At 35.8% G+C, this 20,078-nt stretch overlaps 2 protein-coding genes across 3 annotated transcripts; both read right to left on the bottom strand.

The window, feature by feature from the left end:
* Nucleotides 1-3,532: 3,532 nt before the first annotated feature.
* On the bottom strand, nucleotides 3,533-8,854 carry trnau1apa (tRNA selenocysteine 1 associated protein 1a). Of its 2 annotated transcripts, XM_051671979.1 has the most exons (9): nucleotides 8,711-8,854; nucleotides 8,463-8,560; nucleotides 7,999-8,098; nucleotides 7,821-7,873; nucleotides 4,948-5,079; nucleotides 4,744-4,863; nucleotides 4,337-4,508; nucleotides 4,192-4,225; nucleotides 3,533-3,954 (listed from the first exon to the last, which is right to left on the bottom strand). In XM_051671979.1, exons 1-9 carry the CDS (start codon nucleotides 8,732-8,734, stop codon nucleotides 3,776-3,778), a joined length of 912 nt encoding a protein of 303 aa, XP_051527939.1. In that variant the 5' UTR covers nucleotides 8,735-8,854; the 3' UTR covers nucleotides 3,533-3,775. The 2 variants fall into 2 exon arrangements, with proteins under 2 accessions (XP_051527939.1, XP_051527938.1); XM_051671978.1 differs by having other exon boundaries at nucleotides 7,999-8,849.
* A 2,988-nt stretch (nucleotides 8,855-11,842) lies between these two features.
* Nucleotides 11,843-18,417, bottom strand: LOC127425727 (SH3 domain-binding glutamic acid-rich-like protein 3). The gene is made up of 3 exons (XM_051671992.1): nucleotides 18,252-18,417; nucleotides 14,620-14,787; nucleotides 11,843-13,936 (listed from the first exon to the last, which is right to left on the bottom strand). Exons 1-3 carry the CDS (start codon nucleotides 18,294-18,296, stop codon nucleotides 13,871-13,873), a joined length of 279 nt encoding a protein of 92 aa, XP_051527952.1. The 5' UTR covers nucleotides 18,297-18,417; the 3' UTR covers nucleotides 11,843-13,870.
* Nucleotides 18,418-20,078: the final 1,661 nt, after the last annotated feature.

Raw genomic sequence — 20,078 nt, 5'->3', positions numbered from 1 at the left:
TCTCCCAGAAGGTTTCCTATAATGACATTTAGCTAAGCTTTCTTTAAAAATGATATTAGTTCTTTCCTTTCCTCATCATATCTCCTACATTCCTGCAGCAAATGCTGAACAGATTCAGGGTGACCACAGTGTGCACATCTACCAGTTGGGTGTTTACCTATTTTATGAAGTGTCTGATTAAATCCAGTATGTCCAATCCTGAGACGGGTAATGACTGCCTCTTCCTTTCGGTTCCTGCCCAGCCTCCATCCAAAACCAACATGATTCTGGATATTATAGAGATGTCTGCCTGTATCGTATATGTCCCAGTACTTTTGCCATATTTTCCCCATTTGACTCTTTATAATTGTTTTGCCTTCAGCTTTACTCAGCAGAATTTTCATGTTTACTGTTTGCAATTTGAGTGATTACTTGGCTAGTTAATCAACAGCCTCATTTCCTTCTACTCCTACATGAGCAGGAACCCAAGCAAAGCAAACCGTCAGACCCTTATTGTGTAGTTTGTATATTAAATGATGAATTTCAAATAGAAGATCTTGTCTGCATAATTTCACGGATCTAATGCTTGTGAGTACTGCCCAACTATCAGATGCAATTAGAGCATTATTAATGTTGTTTTCTTCTAACCACTGCAAAGCTATTAAAATAGCTATAACCTCAACTGCATATACTGATAGATGATCTGTAGTTCTTTCCTTAATTGCTACCATGTACTGTGGGATGAAAACTGCCACTCCTGTACGTCCAGTCTCTGGGTCTTTTGAGCCATCTGTAAATAATATCAGCTTATCTACAAAGTGCTGTTCAATGTAATTTTGTGCTACCCTCCCAGCAGGTACCTGTTTGGATTTATTCCTCAGTTGTTGCAGTATATTTAAATCTACTGATGGCATCGCAAATAACCATGGAGGAATAACTGAAGATGGAACTTTCGGACTGTATTGTATGTTACACAAACCTTAGTTTTCTGCTTTTATATTTCCCATCCATCCAAAGCTTCTAAAATTGGTTTTATTGTGCTCCCAACAGTCCTCCAGGATGTTCTTTGTAGGGTGTGAGCTATTATGCCCATTCAGATTAATCCAGTATGCCAGCATATATTTCACTCTTCTTATCCGTAATGGCATTTCCCCCATTTCAACTTGTATAGCAGCTACTGGAGATGTTTTAAGTGCTCCACTGCAAATTCTTAGTCCTTGTGCCTGCTCCACATCCAGTTTATTAAGGTGAATTTCTGCTGCTGACATATAAGCTATACACACATAGTCTAATGTAGCTCTCATAAGGGCCTGGTATATATTCAACAATGATGCTCTGGTTGCTCCCCAGTCTTGACTTTTTTGCACTTGTCCTTTATCAATGTGGTGCTTCCAGGTCAGCTTTTCATCTAACAATACCCTGAGAAATCTGATCACATTGACCTGTTCAAGTGTTTGGCCATATAATTTCAAGGATACTGCCTTATGGCGTCTAGAAAAACATATCACTTGCGTACTTGCTATAGATAACTTAAAAGCCCATTTATTTGCCCGCTGTTCCACCATCTCAATTGCAGCCTGCATTTTCTTCTCTATATATTTTAGATTCCTCCCCCTTATCCATAAAGCCCCATCATCTGCATACAGCGATTTCCCTATATCTTTATCAACTTGCTCAAAAATATAATTAATCATGATGTTAAATAGCACTGGACTGCAAACACTGCCCTGTGGGGTTTCATTCCCTACTTGATATACTTTTAAGTATTCTGTACCTACCCTTACCTCTATTGTCCAGCCAAATAGGAAGTCCAGCACCCAGTTATATAAACTGCTGCCCACACCTAACTTACTTAATTTAATAAGCAGTCCTTCCTTCCACAACATATCGTATGCTTTTTCTACATCGCAAAAGACTGCTACCACTATTTCCTTATTTGTTTGGGCTTTCCTAATTTCGGACTCTAGGGTCCATTGTATTTCTACCTTTGCTAAAACCACTTTGAAAAGGAGAAAAAGGTCTCTACTCTCTAGAAAATATGTCACTCTCTCAGTTACTATTCGCTCCATAGTTTTCCCTAATTGTGATGTAAGTGCTATTGGTCTATAGTTTGAGGGGACTGATGGGTCTTTCACAGGTTTCAAAATTGGCATTATGATTGACTGTTTCCATGCCACTGGAATTTTCCCTGTGTCAAAAACTTTATTAAACAACTTTAATACTGCAAGGAGTGTGCTGTCTTCCATAAGCGCTAACACACTGTAACAAATGTCATCTTTTCCTGGTGATGATTGTTGTGTATTTAAAATGGCCCTCTTTAACTCAAACAAACTAAAAGGTAAGTCTACACTTTCTCTTGACGTAGTTTTCCTTACATTTACACCTGGATTCTGCGCTAGAGTGTTGTCCCTACACTGCCTAGCTCTTGCTGATAAATTTTCTGAACTGTGAATTTTCACTAATGTTTCTGCCAAAAGCTCTGCTTTGCCTGTGATCTTTTGTACTGAATTAATGTTTCTAAAGAATGGTGTTTCTTTAACTGTCTAAATGCCCTATTCCTTCTTTTTACAGCTTGCATATAATTTTCATCCCACCATGGTACTCTTTTAACTTCTGTTCCCTGATCCCTTTGTTATTGTTTCCTCTGCTGACTGTATAATGACTGCAACCATTTCTTTTTTTTTTTTATTGAATTCATTCCCATTTGACATACAGTATCTTCTTTAAGTAAATGTTCACATCTGTCCTCACTCTGTGCTTTAAAGGTTTCCGAATTGGCTTTGTCTAATTTCCATCTTGATATCTTTATCTCCTCTTTTTGTTGTACTTCTATTCCAAACTTGACTCTTATAGGATAATGATCACTGCCCATTGGTGACTTACTATACACCTCCCATGTTGTAACACCCACAAGTCCATTTGATACCAACGTTAAATCGATTGCACTTTCTGTTTTTTGAATACTGTTATACCTAGTACCTCTCCCATCATTCATACATACTAATCCCTTGTCCTTTATAAATTCCTCTATGATTAATCCATTTGCATCCATTCTCTTACTCCCCCACAGTACACTATGCGCATTGAAGACTCCACACCATATCACTTTACCCTGTATTTGCCCACCCACAGTATTCAGTGTATCGAGGCACATTCTATTACATGGATTATAATAATTACTTCTAGTTATTTAATCATTTCTGTCCAGATCTTGATTACTATTGATTCGTGTTCTTTTCCTAAATTTATCAGATTATACCTAGTACCATTTCGCACAAATGGTGCCACACCACCACCTTTCCCAGTCATCCTGTCATTCCTAATTGCTGTATAACCCTGTATTATAAAATCCCACTGAGGTCTTAGCCATGTTTCCTGTACGTATATTATATTAGGTTTATCCTGTAAGTTTGAGACAATTTTTTAAAATTCTTTACCATTGATGATGAGACTTCTTGCATTCCACTGTAGAATAATTAATACCATAATGTACCATCCCCCGTGACTGTGAGCTAGACAGAACAATGGATGGATAATTTATTTAAACTGAAACTTTTTTATTTCAATTTACTGACTGCTTTCTGTATGTATACCATAAAAAATAACACAAGCAAAATACTGACAAACAGAATTGCCAGAAAACAAAATCACTGAATTTATCACATTTACAGCAATGTGACAAATAACTGATATACATCTGCATTAGCTGCATTCTTTGAAGAAAAAAAAAAAACTGTCAAATAACATTCCTATATTTAATTCGTCTTCACACTCAAATAATTGGTGCTTGGCATCCTCAGTCCATCTCCTCATACTGATAAATTGGCTCTGGTAAGTAACATGTAACACTACAGGTGACCCCGTCCCATGACTCTGGAGGCTGGAAGACGCATCCAATCAGAGCACTGTACAGTTCTTCACTCTGGTCCATAAATCTCTCATTGGCCTCTGTCACATTTATCTCACAATCTGGGTCTGCAAGAGAGAGAAATGAGATACAGGTGTTACAGTAACTTTAGTGCAATTAAAGCTCATTCACAATATACAATGTAAACATAATGAGGCCAGGCTACAATAGCTGTTCAATTCCACAGCTGTGCTTTGTGAATTAATAAGCCAATAAAAAAGAATCAACTATTTTGATAGCATTTAGGGGGGAAAAATATTAAAATCACATAACTCCTCTGATCCAATATGCAAATAAAGACTTACACTCAAGGATATCATCTTCCATCTCTTCATGGCCCTATGTAAGATAAAGCATTTACAAATAAAATTCTTTACTATTTATTGTTATTATTTGTTTATGTCTTTGAACATCACCTGCAAAACAGTGCTCTAATAAAATCTCATCTACCTGTGGGACGTCTTGAGTATAATGCATGTAGTTGTAATTGTAGTTCCAGTCATATGTAGTGGAATGGCTGGCGTATTGTGTGTAACAGTACTGCTTCAGATACAAGTTATAACTATTGTGGTTTTCTGCAGAGAATTGCCCATCTTGGCTCTCTGTCGACTCTTTCTGCTTCCTAGAGATTACATGGTGAATTTAATACATTATATGTCAGTTTTTGTGATAAAAGTAATGCCATTACCGCAAACAAATCATTGTTGCATCCTAACTACACACTTTCTGAAATAGTCAAAACAAGAAAATAAAATATGGAATAGAAAAAAAACAGTACTATTGGACTACATAAAGTAATGCTTCTTTCTGGGTACAAACACACACACAAACAATTTACTACCGTCATCACTACTCACAGTTTGTTTGTAGCCAGACTGAGACGTAGAGGTTTCTTCCCAAGTCCAGATGCACCCTGTAGGTCTGCCAGAGCTCGTCTCTGATCTCGCTCACTCTCAAAAGTCACAAACCCGCAGCACCTACAACCAGCAGAGTCAACATTTACAGAGGGAAATGTATGGAAATGAAGAGCTGTACACAGGAAGCCAGATGTCACGTCTCACTTTGAGAATCCGCAGCTGTCCAGAATGATCTTCCCACTGGAGCAGGATGAGAAATGGTAATGAAAGAACTCATACAACATGCCATCATCCACATCTGGAGTTAGATCCGATACGAAGAGGGAGAAAGAAGATCTGCAGGAGACAGCAGTGTGACCGTGATACCAACATGTTCAGTTACAGTAATAGGGATATAATGAATCACTTAATAATCTAATCTTTCTTCCATCCATCCATCCATCCATGCAGCCATCCATCTGTAAATCTATCTAATCTGAAATGATCACATTTATAGTGCTTTATTAACTATAATTGCATTTGGGTCATTCTGTGTGTGAACTCAACCAGAGATCCCCAGCTCAAAATTGTAATAATTAATTTACTGGTGAAAGATAAACATAAATGATGATGAAAGCCAAAATATTAAATGCCATGGATTCATATTTACAGAATAATCCATTATTTTGTACAGGGGGAATGACAATTTTTGCCTATGATTTTAGAGCAGAACTACAGGTCACAAACATAAACTTATAAAGGTGGCAGCATCATTATTTTATTTTGTTACACCAGGATAGGTAAGTCTATTACTAAAAACAGCACCTCTTGTTGCATTATATACTAATGGTTTCCCGAAAATGGGGGAAAATAAAAAAAGAAATTCACATAAAAACAACAAAAATACACTCTAATTAAGAATAAGCGACACATGAGGCTCTTCATTTAGTGCAATACGTACAGTTTCTAGTTTATGGATTTCAGAAATGTACATCAGTAGAGCTCTGTAAAGCATTATTAGGGGTCCAAACACCAAAACAGGGCCAGATCTAGGGTGGTGCTGGGGCGAGCTTTGTCCCCCTGCAATTATCCCTATGCCCCCCACACGTAAGTGAATCAAAGGGTTGAATTGTATCGTCATGGCGCTAACTGTAACCATAACCCTAACGAAATGTGCTGGAACTTAAGACACGCGCAACTCTCCTTTCCCAACCCCCCACCCCGCTTCCAAAGGAATATACACGTGCACCCCAACCCTCATTTTTTTGTCATTTCTGTACTAATTTTATCATTATTAAAGGAATATTATGGGTTCAATAAAAAGTTGAGCTCAATCAACAGCATTTGTGGCATAATGTTGATTACCACAACATTTTATTTCAACTCGTCCCTCCTTTTCTTAAAAAAAAAAAAAAAAAAATCTGTTACAGTGAGGCACTTACAATGGAAGTAAATGGGGCCAATTTTTTTGAGGGTTAAAAGGCAGAAATGTGAAGCTTATAATTTTATAAAAACACACATTAATTCTTCTGTTAAAACTCATGTATTATTTGAAATGTACAGTTGTTTAAATCGTCATTTTTACAGTTGTTTTAGGGTTTGTTGACATTCATCGTCATGGTAATGAAGTTGTAAAATTGGCTATAACTTTACACAGAAAAGGTTACTAAGTGATTTTATCACACTAAAATCATGTTAACATTCATATAGTTTACACCTAGTGGCTGTACATTTGAAACAGTAATTATTTTAATGTTTACGGATAGACCCCATTTACTTACATTGTAAGTGCCTCACTGAAACCTTCATTTTTGCTTTTTTAAAGAAAAGGAGTGGCAAGTCTAAATACATTTTTGTGGTAATCAATATTACAATACAAATGCTGTCGATTCAGCTTAACTTGTGTCAAACCCTGAATATTCCTTTAACCAAGGGTGGACTGGCCATAGGGAGAACCGGGAATTTTCCCGGAGGGCTGGCAGCGTAACGGGGCAGAACAGGAGGCGATAAACTGAAACGGGCTGCCGCATTATGCCGAACGGACCGCGACTGGCTGAAGAGGGCTGGAAAATGGTGCCACGATATGCAGAAAAGGACAGCGACAGCCCCTTTCTTTCTTCTGCTGAACACAAACAAAGATTTTTAGAAGAATATTTCAGCTCTGTATGTTCATACAATGCAAGTGAATGGTGACCGGAACTTTAAAGGTCCAAAAAGCACATAAAGGCAGCATAAAAGTAATTCATAAGACTCCAGTGCTTAAATCTATATCAGAAGTGATATGATAGGTTTGGGTGAGAAACAGATCAAGATTTAAAGGTGCTGTAAGCGATTTTTTCATGGAAAGGTATGCAAAGACTTTTACTACTCCCTGAAAGATTTGAATGAAATAAGGGTCCTGAGATATCTCACCGGTCTCTGTAAAATCTCTGTACTCTGTAAACAGCCATCAAAAACATGTCCGCGGTTAATGACGCTTTCTACATTTTTATGCCATGTTGCTCATAACAGTTGGCAGTTGAGGGCGCTATTTTGCTGCTGTTATTTTTAACAACCATTTCTGCTCGTGTCGGTCACAATAAAGCTAATTTGTTATCTTTGGAGTGCGGGGTTTTGGGAAAAGGGGTGTTGCTAATCCAACGGCTCATCTTAGGGAAAGCGATCTAGAACAGCTGAAATTGTTTAAAGCACCTTTAAGTCCTTTTTTTATGATAAATCCCCACTTTCACTTTCACACTCTTCTTAATTTCTTTTGGCGATTCACATAGTAAAAAGGGACTTAAATATGTATCTGTTTTTAACCCAAAACTATTATATGGATTCTGAAGACATAGATTTAACCACTGGAGTCTTATGGATTACTTTTATGGAGCCTTTATGTACTTTTTGGACCTTCAAAGTTCTGGTCACCATTCACTTGCATTGTATGGACCTACAGAGCTGAAATATTCTTCTAAAAATCTTCATTTGTGATCAGCAGAAGAAAGAAAGTCATACATATCTGAGATGGCATGAGGATGTGTAAATGATGACAGAATTTAAATTTTTGGGTGAACTATCCCTTTAAGGAATATAAAAAAAGTTCATGGATTTCTCACCGGCTTTCTCCGTGTTTCCCATAAGTGGCACGACTCAACTTAAACCTCTTAGGCTGTAAAATATCACAATGTACTGTCATTTAGGGTGAGATTATGTTAGTAGTGTGTAACTCATATATTTCTCTATATGAATTGATCATCACTGTGAGTGATTATATAGTGTGTTGTGAATGATTACAGGAGTGGCACCAGGTAAAGGTTTTCCATTGACTTTGCGCAGGCATCTCTCTACTGACGTCTCGTCCATCAGCTCCACAAAACCATATCCTGCAGCTTCCCTAGAGAGATGACCATCAACCTGACACTTTATGAAATGATGAGGAATATACACATACAGCTGAATAGACAAAGTGCTCCCAAAAAGTATTTGGACACTTAAGCCACACTTAAAATGTATGAATATCATTGCATTTTGTGAGGTAAGAAATTATAAAGCAAGACATATAGGGTATGTGGACTCTTTCTTTTTGCCAAACATTAGTTCTAAGAAGTTCTGACATCGTGTATGCAGTAGACATTCCTTTGATATCTTGTTTTGATACTTACTGTGCAATGATATTCCTGCATATTTAAGTGTTGTTTCTGTCCCCATATACTTATAGAGAGAGAATTATGATATTAGTATATAGTACAATTTCTCACCCTGTTATTTTGTCTCGGATCAGTCTTACTCTCAGCACTGTTTCTCCCATGAGAGCAAAAGCTCTGCAGATGAACTCTTCATTCATGTAGGGCTCCAACTATCAATATACAAACCACGAACTTACCACCTGATACTGATACTGCCATGTTCTCTGACATCTCCGTTGTGAAATGGATTCAAAATGGCCCTAGTACACATATATGGATATAGAAAACAATGTGTATATGAGTGTATCTGTAAAACTCACGTTGCCCATCCACAGACTGCTCATTTTACATTCATGTGTTTTCTGGATTCATTTGAGTTTGTTGCTGTTTTACTGAGCTTATTTTATCGTTCAAATATTTTATGCTGAAGGTATGTAGAATTCCAAACCGTCCCGTCTTTACTAATGCAAAAACAGCTTTAAAAGACTCATAGCACGTGTCAATGTTTATAGTAAAGTCATGCTATCTAACAGCGCCACCATGAGGCGAGAATCAGTATTGAATCAACATTGTTTACAGTGAAATTATAAAATTATGATTTCTATGTATGGCCTGTACAGTTTTACTTTCCAATTGAAACGGGTAAAGCAGAAGAGTGACATTTATCAGACAATTTTAAATTTAAACATGTTGGCTTAAAAATAATTGCTCAATGATAGGAGATCCTTCGATTTCTCCTTGAACGTTTAAAGCTGAAACCCATTAAAGGGATAGTTCACCCAAAACTGAAAATTCTCTCATCATTTACTCACCCTCATGCCATCCCAGATGTGTATGACTTTCTTTTTTCTGCTGAACACAAATGAAGATTTTTAGAAGAAAATCTGTAGCTCTGTAGGTCCATATTACGCAAGTGAATGGTGGCCAGAATTTGAAGAAATTAAAAAGGACATACATATTGATCTGTTTTTCACCCACACCTTCATATCGCTTCAGAAGACATGGATTTAACCACTTGAGTCTTATGGATTACTTTTATGCTACCTTTTTGGACCTTCAAAGTTCTGGCCACCATTCACTTGCATTGTCTGGACCTACAGAGCTGAAATATTCTTCTAAAGATCTTTGTTTGTGTTCTGCAGAAGAAATAAAGTCATACACATCTGGGATGGTATGAGGGTGAGCAAATGATGAGATAATTTTCATTTTTGGGTGAACTATCCCTTTAATCCAGCATAAAACACTATTGGCAGCCATTTAAAAACTAGCAGCAGTTTAATACAATGAATTGAACAGTAAAAATTTGGAACATACAGTAAAATAAGAAACATTAAAAAGATGGAAAACAGATAAGGTTTATAAACCTATTAAATTATAAAGATATAGGCCTAGATATAAGATATTGATGATATTTACTCTGTAGAAGATCAGTTTAAAAATGTCTTTATTACTTTAATAATAAATTACTATCTTTCATATTATGACACTATTATAAATTGTTAACAGGAAATGTCCCAAATTGATAAATGCAGGCCTATGTTAAACTGCTGTATAAAGATTTGTAAAAAAAACTAAGAATGCCCATAAACCATTTGATGAGAAATGACTAAAATTCAGATTTACAGCAAATTTCAGTAACCCATTCAACAATTTTTAATTGCAAAGTTACTTTAAAATTTCCACAAAGCCTTTTATGGTGGGTTATGTGTATTTAATGGCCATTCTAGTGGTTTGATACAGCCTACTTCATGCAGCTCCAGTGAGCGCACATGTGATAGTGTTAATGAATTATTAACTACAGCTGCCTGATCATGTGTCAATATCCTCCCTGCTGAATTCAGGTGCAAAGATTATATGCAAAATACAAACATATCATCGAGAACACTACCGGGCTTTTTGTTTAACGCAGTCAACTAGATGCCAATGCATTACTGCACTTAACAGCAAGGCTACACATACTTCACCAGTCAAACTAATTAACACGGCCTGTATGTCTTGTCACATAGGACTCTCTCCATGTCTATGAAGTCATCATTATGCAATTATTTTTATGTTTGAACCTCTGAAACATTCAAGTAAGCCATTTTCAGTCATTGCATTTGCAGTAGAGACTGACAAAGGTTTTATCATGAAAAATTGTGTTACAGTATAGGGAAATTAAAGTTATCTTAAAGGTGCACTAAGTAACTTTTGTCGTTGTGTCATCTTGGACTTACACTGACACCTAGCGGCTTGGATGCAGCATCATTTAAAATCAATAGTTTTCAGTTTCAGATGCCATTGTAGAAATTTAGTATTCACAGTCATCCATGTTTACTTTAATTAATGAGTGAAAGTGTCAAATAACAGGACGGTTAATGAGATTAATTTAGTAGTATTTACCTGGTCATGTGATTCTAAAATGGCAGAATAAAACAGCTTTTATAAGGTTACTGATATGACTGAGTCTTCATTTTTATGTGAGTGGTCATGATTTCATACATATATTGCACAATTACAATTCATGTCTTGGGAGTTAAACTTTTTTAATGAGGAAAAAATTACTGAGTGCACATTTAATTAGCATAGTGTTAATCATAGCCTAATATTGCTCTTGTGTGAAAACTGCTTGTTTTTCTTATATCTATGTCACTTAATTAATAAACTTTCCTTAATCACGATTAACGCATTTACGTATAACAGTATTAACCAGCATAAACAATTGATAGAAGTGCAGAAACTTTATAATGTGTTGATGTGTTCGCCTGGAGTCATTTCACTGACGCACACACTTCAAACACACACAACAGCGCTTCAAATGATGGAGAATGGACCTCTTAGCGCTATTTGACGTACAAATCAAGCCCAGTTGGGACTTAGGCTAGAAATACTTGATTTCTATCACACGTAAGGAGCATTGTAATTACCATAGAAGTACGTCAAGTCTTAACTATCACCAAAACGCAGAATGAGACGTTTTTGTCTGCAAGCACTTTTCATGTGGAGTTCAAAGCATCATTTGATGCTGGTGCTGACATTCTGACGTGAAACATGAATAAAGCTTCATGATTGCTGTAGGAAAGCAGATAGCCACAGTCTACCAGCAGATTAAAATTGTGGAGGATGAGAGTTTAAGAGATTTAATGCCCATCGCAATGAATATGCAACCTATGTTGGGACTAGTTCTTTCAATTAATCAAACTCCCACTTAGTCTTTGGGAAATGTTTAATGTTACATTAACTGGTGATATTTTAGAGCATTGTCTTTATATTGTGGAAGAATTTGTTTGGAAAATGTTAATAAAGTATTATATTGTTAAATATTGTTTTGTTTTCTTTCCTAAAATGGAAATAAATGCATTTTGACAGGAAAAGTATTATATATAGTGTAAAATTTCAGCATTTTCCAAATCTGCGATTAATCGTGATTAAAAAAATGTAATCGTCTGACATTACAAGAATAAATTTAAACATTCTATAACAACAATATGCAATTTTATTGGGTGGGGGACATATTTTCTTTTGCACTTTTATTGGACCCACACATTGCAATTTCACAATCTTCTTGGAAGACAACAGCATTCATTTCCCTAATTATCATTCTTTTAATATGGCCAAAAAATGGTGTTGGTCCAAAAGCAAAAGCAAAAGCAAAGCAGTACAGCATAAAGAGACAACAAGAAATCATTACAAACAATAATGACAGAGGAAGATCACAATCATTTCATGAACCAGCTGTCAGTCCAACCCATTATTACGTTCACAGTAAAACTGACACTTGAGATAGAAGATTTAAGACTCACTGGGAGCAGCAAACATTAGGGATGCAAGATTAAGTCAAAACGTCAGACCATGACTCACAAGATTGTAAGACTGTGCCAACTATATAAATCAAGTACCACTATGACCAACATAATACATCTGAGGATAAGCTGCTGAAAATGTCAATGCTACAACCTCAAATGAACTCCATTTAATGACATTAAACACTTGATGGAATAACGTGTATTTGTGAATTATGCTACATGGAGTGATTTCGCTACTGCGAGATGATGAACACTGCAGTTGCGGCAGAAATACTGAGCTAATCAAAAGCTCAAGCAATGTTTATCTTGTTGATTATGGAAACCCCAACATTTAGTGCATTACCAGAATAACGTGAGATGAATTTCTGTGGTATAGCAGGAGTGGAGTATGTTCCTCACATATTCCTCCATATTCTGCTATAAGACTTAGGGGTGAATCTCATGAAATCTGTCAAGATCTTGTCTGGGTCATATTTCACCCCAAAATCAAAAGAAGGAAATAAGACATAATATTTAGCATGAACGTTTTCGGACGAGTATGATTTTTGGCATTTTCCCACAAATTATTTTTACCGTAATGCAAAAAACTTTATTACCATAATGAATCACCATTGAAATGAATGAAAATCACTCAAACTGTCCAGATGCATTACAGTAATTAAATTTTTAGTGGAAAATGTGCTGAATTGTTATGAAAACAATACACAAAATACAAAAAAAAATCTTAATGGTTTTAAATTTGGATTAATTTTCTTTATGCAAAATATGATGTCTTATGTTATGTTTTGATTTCAGGGTGATATGTGACCTGAGCACTACATTCAACCATCAAAAACACAGAATTTTAGATGCTGTAGACTTTAAAAAAAAAAAAAAAAAAAAAAGTGTCTCTAACCGCAGCTCAAGTTCTGTCATCAGAGAAAAGAGAAATATGCCCATGTGGAAAGTGGAAAACACATTTGTACAGAAACATATTGGCACAGTTTAACGCAACGGAACACTTTTCAATCAATGAATTTGGGAATGTTAAGCGGAAACTCTCTAAAACAGCATACCTGTGGCTTGAACACTGCTAAACGAAACGATACAATGCAGTGTGAGATATTAAATCCAATACAGCTGGTTCACATGTTGGAAATTAAAGGCCAGTGTTTTTAGTACCAACATACAATAAATCTCAGCCCACTTACAATGAACCACTCCAAATGATTTATCAGTACTAGATGGAAATAAAAAGTCCATGTTGCACACTGATTAAATTTTAACTCTTTGGTCCAGGACACAAAATGATTCTTGAACTGTGGATTAGTTCAATCTGGAATAAACAAGAGGTTGTGGCCCAGATTTAGTTGACCTAATTACTAACCATCCAATCACTCTGATCCAAACAAGATTAAGACAAATTAGTGGCATTTATGTGTCAGAAGCGCAAGAACCAGAGAGGACACGAGATAAAGCATGAGAGAAATAAAACAAAAGCACAAAAGAAAATCTGATTGACCACGTATGAAATTGGGTGGTATAGAGTGGGTGTGTGCATTTCTGTTGACTATTTTTGGCATGTGGCATGGCATTGAGACATGGGAAGGCAGGCACTGCCAGCGGAGCAGAGACAGGTACGGGCCAGCCTCCCTTTGGGAATGTGGAAATGGACCGGTAAGGGAAGAGGTGGTTGGATGCTACCAGGTTTGGCTTTCATGCAATCTTCAGAAACTGATCCACCGTGTCTGCCTCCACTGCCTCCGAAAACATTTCATAGTTCTGAAAGAAAGAGAAACAAACCCAAAATCAGTATTAGTTCCAATAAGAATATCGATGCATCTAACAACAGAGCGCAACTGTCTGGGTCCTGAAGAAAAACTCCCTTTTTTTTTTTTTTTCATAGTCAAATTCATTTTTAACAATAATTTATACATCTTTAAAGATGGACCTGCCATGAGCTCTGAGGTTTGTTAAAGGTGCTGTAAGCGATTTTAGCCATTCTGGAACTTCCAAGAGACTGAGCCGTTGAACTTACAAAAGCACTCTCCAATACCATTCTACTGTTGAGACCATCACTGAGCAGAAGAGCAGCAGTGCGTCTTCTCACGGTTGTTAACAGAACAGTAGCAAAATAGAACCCTCAAATGACAACTGTTATAAATCTAAATATGACATTAACCTGAATGTTCTGCTTCAACTACTACACTATGAAGATGTGCAAAATGATTGGCAGGCATATCAAAGTCTTCTGATTGGCTGATCAATGAATGTGTCTGTGTTTGCTGTTTACACAGTCTAGTGCTGCCAGGTTGACCAGTGAGATATCTCAGAACACTTATTTCGGGGATATCTTTCAGGGAGTAGGAACATTTTCTACAAAACATTCCATAAATAATAACCGTTTTTAAACTGGTTACGAAAAATTCGAAAGAATCGTGCACAATAAACAGGGTCTTTATTACCCCACAGTACTGATCTTCATTGAATATCTGAGGTGGGATTGCTGAGGGGTTGCCAGATTTACTCCTCATCTCATCCCGGACTGCCCCACCCACCGAGATGTCAATCAACTCATACTTGATGGTCTTACTGTCCAGAATCCGCATCACCTCCGCCTGCTGAGACTTCACCTGAGGAACAAGTTATAAAGTCAAAGGTTAAGGCTCCGTCCAAATTAGTCTGGATAAATCTGTTTTCTTTAACAAAACGTTTTTCATCCACACTGCCATTTTCAAAAGTTTTCCAAATGTTTACTGTCCACACCGAAATGTCTGAAAACACTTCAATCCCCTTACTGCACATGAGAAAAAAAACGTAAGAAGCTTGGCCCTGCGTCATTTCTGTGTACGGTCTGAAACGCAATTGTCCTTGTGATCCGCTGCCGGACAGCTATTCCGAGTAAAATTCCCATCGACTTTGAAGTAATGCTACGGAGCTCCTAAAACGACAGGGTGGGAATTTTTTTTCTGAAATAGTTTTGCATTCTCTCAAAATGGTTTGCAATCCCTCGCAATAAGTTTTGCGTTCCCTTGCAATAAATTTACCATGGTTTTACTACAGTAACCATATTTTAACCCTGATATTCGTAGTAAAACCGTAGTAATATTACAAAAAATAAATGAAAACTATGGTAATAAAAACCATAATGTTTTGGTTATTATGGTTTTACTGTACAAATACCATAGGTTAACTATGGTTTTACTATAGTAACATTGTAGACAGTAGCCATAGTTTTAGCAGAAATAATTTGTCTATTGTAGTAACCATGACTGTTGTAGGCTAACCTGTTTTGTTTTTTGGTGGAAACCATGCTTTTATTATAGAATATTTATATTTTATTTTCATTTACTTATTTCCGCATTTATACAGTTCATGACAGTTCAATGCATCCAAAATCACCTTTTTTTTTTAACTGTCCAAAAAGGAACAGGCTGAACCTTATCATGCCAACCCTTTTTTACCTCTATAATTTTATTTTCTCTCTTTAAATATTTCCATTTACAGTCCTATTCACAACTAAAGAAAACTAAATAAAGAAAAAAAATAAGAGCAAAATGGCTATATAACATTTATAAATTTAACTTCACCCTAACAAATAATAAATTATTTGAATCAAACGTAACAAAGTTTAGCGTTTGCTTTAACTGCTTCATTTCTACATGACACATATACATTTATACAAACATATATACATATATACTGTACATGATACAATGTTCTTATCAGCCCATTCTTTCATGTTTAAACCCATTTTTAAACACCTTAATTTTAAACATTCTCAATTGTTTTACACAATTGTAATAATTTTTTTAGCTTAAATACCATTGTATTTGTAGTAAAACCATAATAACCACAACATTTTTTGTATTACCATAGTTTTCATTTTTCTGTATTATTATTATGATATTACTACAAATATCAAGGTTAAAATATGGTTACTTAAGTAAAACCATGGTAAACTAATTGCGAGGGAATGCAAAACTTATTGCGAAGGAATGCAATCTATTGCGAGAGAACGCAAAACTATTGCAAAAAAATTCCCGCCCTGTTAGGGGCTCCGTAGAATGCAATGAGAAGGTTGTAGAAAGTAACATTTATCTTTAACAACGCTATCAAAATGGATAGCAGGCACAACAACGCTACTACAACATGGGCCGCCATCTTGATTGTTTTGGGTTGAATGGATCACATGACTGCATCACATGACAACAAATACATCATTTTTGAATATCTCCGTTTTCCTTACCCACACCACAACGCAAAGATGCCGTTTTCAAATGTATCCACTTTGGATAGCGTTTTCGAAAAGCTCAGATTTAGCTGGACAAAAACAGTCTCAGTGTGGACAGAAGTCCAAAACATAGCTAAATGAATGCATTTTCAAACAAAAATGTATTAGTGTGGATGTGCCCTCAGTCTTTTTCCTTGGCCATTGCTGCTTTTAAGCTAAAAAAACTAAACAAAACAGCAGCAATGTACGCATCATGCAAAGTTTTACAAAGCTCTCCATTGATCTTTTAATAGTGATTATTACAAAGGTCATTTGTGACAAAATATTATCTACTTCCTCAAAAGTCACATGATCTTGAAAAAACATTATGGGGAAGTTAATTTGCTTCAGTCATGTATGTACTGTACAGTTGAAACATAACACAGCCACTCCTTCTCATCTGGTCTTTTGAATTTATCAGCCATATCAAATCAAAAATGCATGAATGTGGCTCACTTTAAAAGGTGTACTTTAACATGAGTAGGTAACCTAAAAATGAAAATTGGCATCATTTAGGGTTACTCACCCTCATGTTGATTCGAACCCTGCTGTTGTTTTATTCACAGAGCACAAAGCAGAAATTTCAAAGAATTTTTAGGGTGCTAAAAAGGAACCAAAAATACGGCCATAGTAGTCCATACAACTTGTGCACTTTATTCCAAGTCTTCTGAAGCCATATGATAGCTTTGTGCGAGAAACAAGACCATTCAGTTTCAAAAATAATTCACTGACACCAAACACTATTAGTTGGTGCATGTGTCATAAGTTAACTCTACATGGACTACTTTTATGGTCATATGGTCCTTTTTAGAGCTCGACAGAAATGGTCACTACAAACTGTCCGTGTTTACAAAGAGTTGTATAAGGATTCTCCAAAAAATAGAATTTTGTGTTCCATCAAATAGCAGCATACAGGAGTAAATAATGACAGAATTTTCATTTTTGTGTAAACTATTACTTTAAAAGCCAGCTGTCTCAGTTTAAAATGCAGAGTTGATGATTAAGAATGAAACACTATCCGACAAGTCTGTCTTCAGGAAGTTGGGAGTCATATCTGCAGAAACCACACCTAATGTCAGAAGTTAAACGTTAACTCTACATTAAAATAACAATAAAACTTTAAGGAAATCAAAGACTCATAAATTAAACATGTTTCCAACAATACATTAAATATCTACAATATGGAATCAAGCATTTTAAACTGGCAGTCATTGGATGCCTTGCATGTAGGCCCAGGACTTCAGAAATACTGACACTAAAAACGCATTATCTGTATTCCTAACAGATGTTGACACAGTGCACACAGACTTTGAATGGCAATGCAACTGTAGTGTATCCTTCAAGTGGACATTGTTTGCCAATCTCATTTGCTATCATGACGTGTACATGGTTTAGTGGTGACTGTTTTTATTCACGCGCCAGATCTAATGAGTGCTAGTGCCAAAACAAACAGCTCATAAAGGTCAGTCTTTCATGCAACATTAGTAAATGAAAGCGTTATTGCATTCATTTGCAGAGGAATGAAGCGAGATGCAGAGACAGACAATATTACTTCCGCTCTCAGTGCAATGCGAGTTTCCTCATCTCTTTAAACATCGACAAAAATAAACACTGTATTTGCATTTTGCAATCAATTACTACACTTTGCATGTCTTAATAATGCATTTATGAGCGTTATAATTCCGCCGTAGCGTTCAGCTCAGTCTAGATGTGATGTTAACAGCAGTTGGGTGTGTCTTGAGCCTAATCCTCCATTTCACAAGTATTGTTTCAACATGCAATGCATTTAAATGTTAGTCGCCCTGCTAACAGGTTTCTTCTCACCTCTCTTGATGCGGTGACGGTGGTGTAATACAGTTTGATGCCCATAGTGTTGTCTCGTAATGTGTCTTTGTATGTGTCCTGAGGCGATCAGTTGGCCGTTCTCTTGTGCAGATCTCTGTTCCGCTACTGTGATCCCACTGTTCACTCATTTAAAGAGACAGCGCCTTATTTTACATAAAGAACTGCTATTCACTGATGCTCGTTTCAAAGGTGTTAAATGCAAAACAACACAGCATATACCAGTATTTATGTTGTATTGCGAGAAATAATATAAAAATAACAAAATATAAGAATAAAGAAAATTTATTTGAGCCAGTAATTTTTTTTAAAACGTTGGTTTAACATGTTTTTGTGAAACCTTTCTACCGTTTTTAACAAACGTTTTATTTTATGACTGTAAAAAGTCATAACCATCTAGTAAAAAAAGAAATGTTTCCTTACATGTTAAAGGCTACATTGTGAGTGGACACATCTTAACCAATACACAATATATATATATATATATATATATATATATATATATATATATATATATATATATATATATATATATATATATATGTGTGTGTGTGTGTGTGTGTGTGTGTGTGTAATCTCTTTTCTCTCCTTTTTGGCATTTTTACTTCTGCTTTAGCTTCCACTTACTATTGAAACTTGGCAGTGTGATACTGCAGGTATTGTTTGCTTGCGATGTTCCTCACTTCAAAGTCAACATCACTTTGGACAAAAGTGTCTGCTAAATGATTAAAAGTATTTGTATGCAATAATTATTTTCAAAAAAGTTGTGAATGAATACACTGAAAATAAATACATTAATGTTTCCTTGGACTTAAAGGGATAGTTCACCCAAAAATGAAAATTCTCTCATCATTTACTCACCTTGATGGCATCTCAGATGTGTATGACTTTCTTTCTTCTGCAGAACACAAACGAAGATTTTTAGAAGACTATTTCAGCTCTGTGGGTCCTTATAATGCAAGTGAATGCTGGCCAGAACTTTTAAGGTCCAAAAATTACATAGGTCAGCATAAAAGGAATCCATACGATTCCAGTGGTTTAATCCATGTCTTCTGAAGTGATATGATAGGTGTGGGTGAGAAACAGATACATTTTTAAGTCCAATTTTAGTCCAATATCACCATTCACTTTCATCTTTTGTTCCTTTTCAATTAAAGTGAATGGTGACTGAGACTGAACATTCTGCCTAGCATCTCCTTTTGTGTTCCACCAAAGAAAATGGGTTTGGAACGAGGGTGAGGAGGCCTAAATGATGACAGAATTTTCCTTTTAGGATAAACTATCCCTTTAATACTGAACCAACCTTTCCATGTCTTAAAATGGTAAAAATTAAGAAAATTATGAACAATAAGGAGAGACTCAAACCAAAATCCTGACTGAGCATATGCATATTTACGTTTTAATATTATTTGTATTATAATTATTATTTTTGTAAGCTTAGTAAATAATCTTTAAAAAGTATGTAAAATCATTTTTTATACTTCTCTCTACATTTAATGGCAGGAGTTAATACTGAGACCTGAGTTCACAAAGAGCCCTATTTAACTTAACGTCTTTTGTTGATACTACACAGTAAATCCCACTGAGATTCAATCTCAGATTAGATTATGTTTCAGGAATTGCTGAGCTGCTGGTTCTAAACAACAACATTTAATATTCAATTGACAAGGAAAATAAGTGAACAGACAATTAATTTAATATCCTGTTTAGTGAAAATCCATGCAAAACCGTTTTTAAGTGTAATTTTGAATTGTGGTTTTAACCAGTTATGCCATTTATTATAGGTTTTTAATAACAATTTTGTTTAAA

The sequence above is a fragment of the Myxocyprinus asiaticus genome, chromosome 34 (genome assembly GCF_019703515.2).
Source record: "Myxocyprinus asiaticus isolate MX2 ecotype Aquarium Trade chromosome 34, UBuf_Myxa_2, whole genome shotgun sequence".
NCBI lineage: Eukaryota > Metazoa > Chordata > Actinopteri > Cypriniformes > Catostomidae > Myxocyprinus > Myxocyprinus asiaticus.
The sequence above is the reverse complement of the archived record's forward strand: the minus strand, read 5'-3'. Positions and strand labels throughout refer to the sequence as shown.

Coding starts and splice junctions, on each gene's coding strand:
- trnau1apa (XM_051671978.1), bottom strand. CDS start 8,226: ATGATATTCATACATTTTAAGTGTGGCTTAAGTGTCCAAATACTTTTT. Junction 7,874..7,998: donor CTTTACCTGGTGCCACTCCT/GTAATCATTCAC, acceptor GATATTTTACAG/CCTAAGAGGTTTAAGTTGAG. Junction 4,509..4,743: donor AGTCTGGCTACAAACAAACT/GTGAGTAGTGAT, acceptor TGTAATCTCTAG/GAAGCAGAAAGAGTCGACAG.
- LOC127425727 (XM_051671992.1), bottom strand. CDS start 18,296: ATGGGCATCAAACTGTATTACACCACCGTCACCGCATCAAGAGAG. Junction 14,788..18,251: donor CCGTCACCGCATCAAGAGAG/GTGAGAAGAAAC, acceptor CTTGTTCCTCAG/GTGAAGTCTCAGCAGGCGGA. Junction 13,937..14,619: donor ATGAAGATCAGTACTGTGGG/GTAATAAAGACC, acceptor TCTTTCTTTCAG/AACTATGAAATGTTTTCGGA.